The sequence below is a fragment of the Ailuropoda melanoleuca genome, chromosome 8, assembly GCF_002007445.2.
Source record: "Ailuropoda melanoleuca isolate Jingjing chromosome 8, ASM200744v2, whole genome shotgun sequence".
Taxonomy (NCBI): Eukaryota; Metazoa; Chordata; class Mammalia; order Carnivora; family Ursidae; genus Ailuropoda; species Ailuropoda melanoleuca.
The window spans coordinates 66864598-66868988 of NC_048225.1; the positions used below are offsets into that span (position 1 = coordinate 66864598).

At 60.2% G+C, this 4391-nt stretch overlaps 1 protein-coding gene across 1 annotated transcript in view; it reads right to left on the reverse strand.

The window, feature by feature from the left end:
* Positions 1 to 37: 37 nt before the first annotated feature.
* KIF26B (kinesin family member 26B) overlaps positions 38 to 4391 on the reverse strand; it is a 426956-nt gene continuing 422602 nt past the window's right edge. The window contains exons 13-17 of the mRNA XM_034667636.1: positions 3467 to 3574; positions 2636 to 2861; positions 2015 to 2134; positions 1937 to 1967; positions 38 to 248 (exon numbers count right to left, since the gene is read on the reverse strand). Coding sequence (XP_034523527.1) covers positions 100 to 248; positions 1937 to 1967; positions 2015 to 2134; positions 2636 to 2861; positions 3467 to 3574 — 634 coding nt within the window. The 3' untranslated portion in view covers positions 38 to 99. The remainder of the gene's footprint in view (positions 249 to 1936; positions 1968 to 2014; positions 2135 to 2635; positions 2862 to 3466; positions 3575 to 4391) is intronic.

Sequence of the window (4391 nt, forward strand, 5' to 3'; positions counted from 1 at the left end):
TCTCTGTGCCACCGGCACCAAGGGCCTGTCGAGGGGCTGGCTGGGGTTGGGTTGGGGGGGGTCCTGGGCAGGGAGGGGCTGGCAGGCCGGGCCGGCTCTTTATCGGCGCTGGGAGGTGACGTCAAAGCAGGTGATCATCATGAGGTGGGCCTTGCAGAAGTTGACGCGGCTCTCCAGGCGCTCCGTCACGCACTCCAGCGCCTCCAGGTACTCCAGAGAATCCAGCTCCAAGGCCTGCTCCAAGTCAACTGCAAGGAAGGAGAAGCCTGCTGGAGGCGCGGATGGCAGGGAGGGTGGCCTCTCCGCCGCCACCCTGCCCGGCCCCTCCGTGGAGAGGGCTGGGGCCCTCAGCTCTCATGATGAGGATTTCGGGCCCTTCCCCTTTTACCCAAACTCTATGGAGGGATAATTATGGAACCGTTCCTGCTGTCCCCACCTCCGTCCACCTCTGGCAGAGGATGTGAGACTCAGTCTCCAAGCTGACATGCAGAGAATCCCCTCCTTTTGGGGGGGGGGCGTTCACCGGAACAACATTTATACCTTTGTCTACTTATGTTTGTTCTCTGCTTATTCCTTCCCGCGGCCGTAGGCAGCTGCCTGTCCGCGCAGGCTGAGAAACCTGACCCTGTCTCTGGGCCCTGCCCGCTTTCCCCTACGCACAGCTGGTTCAGGAAAGCTTGTCAGAAGACAAGCGGAGATTTGGGACCCAGAAGCCCGCCCTCACGGTCAGGCCCGCACAGCCAACGGTCTGTTTCCTTTCGTCGCTTAGGAGCAGTGAGGTGGGGCCATCCCCTCCTGTCCCCAGGCCCCCTCTCAGTCCAGTGGTGACGGGGCAGGGGCTGGGGCTGCCCCACCCCGGCTGCAGGTCAGCGGCAGAGGGTCCAACAGGGACAGCAGCCCCGGGAGGATAGATGGCCCTGCCTCACCAGCCAGCACAGGTTCCTTAAAAGTAAATGACAGGCCCAACTGCTGCCCTGCCTCCTCTACCAGATTCAAGTTGCCATGAAGAGTAAAATAAAAACGAGAGCGTAACGCGCACGCGGCTCGGGCACAGGACCACAGACGCCACGGAAGCGCAAGGGTTGCAATGGAGGCCGCTTCTTTTTACAGGTGCGCGGAGATCCCGAGGAGCGAGACGACTTGGTCAGGGTCACAGACAAGGAGGATGAGAGCTGGGAGTGAGCCGGAGGGCTCCTGAGTGTCAGGATAATGTTTAAAAACCAGAGGGAAGATCCAAGACCACGAAGGAGGACGACCCTGCAATCCCCTCCCCACCCCTCCTCAAGCCCACGGGCAGAGGAAATCTGCTGAAGAATGACGGAGGGCTGGCTGAAGGCTTCTGCGCCGGGATGGAGGGACCGCACAGAGAACCACAAGAGAGGTGGAGACACGGCAGAGCAGATTCGTAACTNTGTGAGCCCGAGGGCTCCTGAGTGTCAGGATAATGTTTAAAAACCAGAGGGAAGATCCAAGACCGCGACAGAGGATGACCCTGCAATCCCCTCCCCACCCCTCCTCAAGCCCACGGGCAGAGGAAATCTGCTGAAGAATGACGGAGGGCTGGCTGAAGGCTTCTGCGCCGGGATGGAGGGACCGCACAGAGAACCACAAGAGAGGTGGAGACACGGCAGAGCAGATTCGTAACTCAGCCTCAAGTCTGGGGGATCTTCTGCCATATGAGGGGGGCGGAGTGGGGGGATCTCATTTTCACGTGCTTGGGACTGNTGTGCTTGGGACTGAGACTCGTGAGAAAAATTCTTGCAAGACCAATACTGGCTACGCCTCTGCTGCCCCCCCCCCATCTTCCCCGCGGAGAGTGAGGCTGTGGGCCCCTGGAGCCCGACACCGTCTGCGTGCACCTCCCCCCGCCGCGTGCGGGCCCGCTAAGCGGGCGCACCTGGCAGCCCCAGGGATGGGAAGGAACCCGGGGCCTTACACTCGCTGAGCCACTTGCTGGGATCCAGCATGAGGTACTGCTTGGTGACCTCCAGCTCCTTCATCAGCCACTCGTACNCAGGAACTGCTTGGTGACCTCCAGCTCCTTCATCAGCCACTCGTACTTGGCCCGCACCTCGGCGATTCTCTGCTGGCGATGCTCCAGAATTTTCAGTCTCGCGTTGAAGCTTGTGACCTCCTAGAAGGCAGATGAGAAGGGATGGGGGCCGTGGAGAGAGGGAGACGAGGCCCCCAGCTCGGAAGCAGGCAGCCTCTTGGAGACGGGGATGCTCCGTGCGCGGTCGGCGACGAGGGAGCCGGCCCCTCGCAGGGACGTTGGGAGGGATCTGGGCCCTCCCAGCCACGTTTGTGCCTTCTGCCCGAGTCCGCTCAGACAGCCGCAGGGTAGGACGATCGCGGGCATTTCGTACATGTAGGAGGTGTTGGGGTTCCAAGCTGGAGCCAGACGAGCCCCCAAGACCAGCAGCTCCCCCAGCCGTTGAGCCTTCTCGACACGCGGGGCAGAGCTCTCCTTGTCCTGTGCAAACCCCATGGCTGGCGCAGAGCCACGACTCCCACCCGCCCCAGAAGCCGGCTGGGAAGGCTCCGTGGGCCTGAGCGCACCTCTCAGGACCGTGCTCCAGCACCTGCCTGTTNTCTGTTGGGGGGGGGTGCTCCCATAGGGGACAAGAAGTCTCACCTTGTTGCTGCCCCCTCGTCGCCGCTGTAGCCGCTCCACGTCATCGATCTCATAGACTTTGATCTCGAAAGGTTCCCCGAGGCCCCTCTGGGTGCTACGCAAGGGGCCATCCACCCAGCGGACCCCGGTGCTGCTGGCGGGTTTTCTCACAGAGGAGGGGGTATCAAGGGACAGTGCTGGGATGAGCCTCCGTCTCTGAGAACCTAAGGAGGGAATGTTGTCCAAAGTTTATCTTTTTAATTTCAGTCTTTTAAATGTGGTTTTGAGGCGCGTGCTGGGACCCTGACAGGCACCCCGGGGTCTGTGGCGGGGCTGAATGTGAAACATGCCGACGCCCTGCCACACGCTTCAAAGTCTTCTCCCTTCATCCGGCACTTGGACTTTACCTGCAAGAGCTCACCAACTCCCTGCCTTGCCTTTCGAGCCACCTCCAGTCTCCACCCGCAAACCACACACGTGCATGCACACGCATGCACGCACACCAGAACACACGCCTAGAACCGTCAGCCATACTGGCCCCACCCTCAGCGTGAATGTGTGTTACTGTCAAATTCAAGAGATGCTTGTGTTCAAGGAAAAAGGGTCCTAGTATTTGGTATTATGGTAATAGTTGTAGAACACATGGCTTATTTGCTTACAGCGACAGCAACGCTATGAGAAACACTGATTATATGCCAGACCCTGTGCAGCACGCTTGACACACTGTGAGGGACAGCTAGCTGTCCCTGGTACCCCCCCTTTTCTTCTCCATGAAGAGGACTGAGGAGGAGCAGGGCACAGAGCCACCAAGACAGGGACCGTGCCCCTGGGACGTGCACCTCAAGTGCCCACCGATGGGCCATCAGCCGAAGTGCTGCGGGCGGCTGCTGGTCAGCGTCCTTAAAGGCCAGGGGGTCTGTCGTCCTCCTCTTCCTGTCCACTCTGTCCTCAATGTGAAGCCTGCTTCAGGAGGTCAAGCTCAGCAACAGCACAAAAAGGAGACCGGAGGGGCCTGGACTGCGGGCACCCTCGAGACTTGGACACGATTGCCTCCACCGATCTTTCTTTTCTAGGGACTTGATGTTTCTAGAGCAGATTTGGGGCCACAGCTCCGTGGAGAGGAAGGGACAAAACGAGATCCTCTCTGGCAACCCAGTGAACAGCAGGAGGTGGGCAGAGCAAAGCAGGGCGCTCTCAGCCCCCCGAGGAGGGACTAGTCGCGGACGTTGGCGCAGCTGCTCTCTCGTTATCACACTCCCAGCCAAGAACCAAGACGGACGCCCCATGGCCAATGACCGTCCATATTCTAGCTGCCCCGCAGGGGAGGTGTCAGTCGGCCTGCGCTTACCTCTTCTGCGGTCATTACATCCTTCAGTAACAACCCCTGGGTGAGTTAATCTCACCCTGTTGTCCGCAGGCCAGGCTCCTGCTGCCTGGGCTTGTGCTCCCCTCAGTGCCTCGGCCCACAGCAGCCTCCGCCCCCTCCTATGTGGCTCAGTCGTGGTGTTTCCCAGCAGACCACTGTCACGCTGGGCCTTCCCCGCGTCTGAACGCTTACCTCGCTTACGCCTCCCGACCCCACTCCGGACTCGGCAGTTTGCCTCGGTCACTGTTCCATTCCATGCTTTTCCTGCTTTCNGTCTCCAATTAGATGACAGACCTCTTACGTGGCCTTGTCTTTGATGCTGCCCACCCCTCCCCACCCCTCCCCACCCCGTGCTCGAGCCTTGCGTGTCAGCGAGCCCTAAGAGCACAGAAGAGGGGGACCGATCAAGAT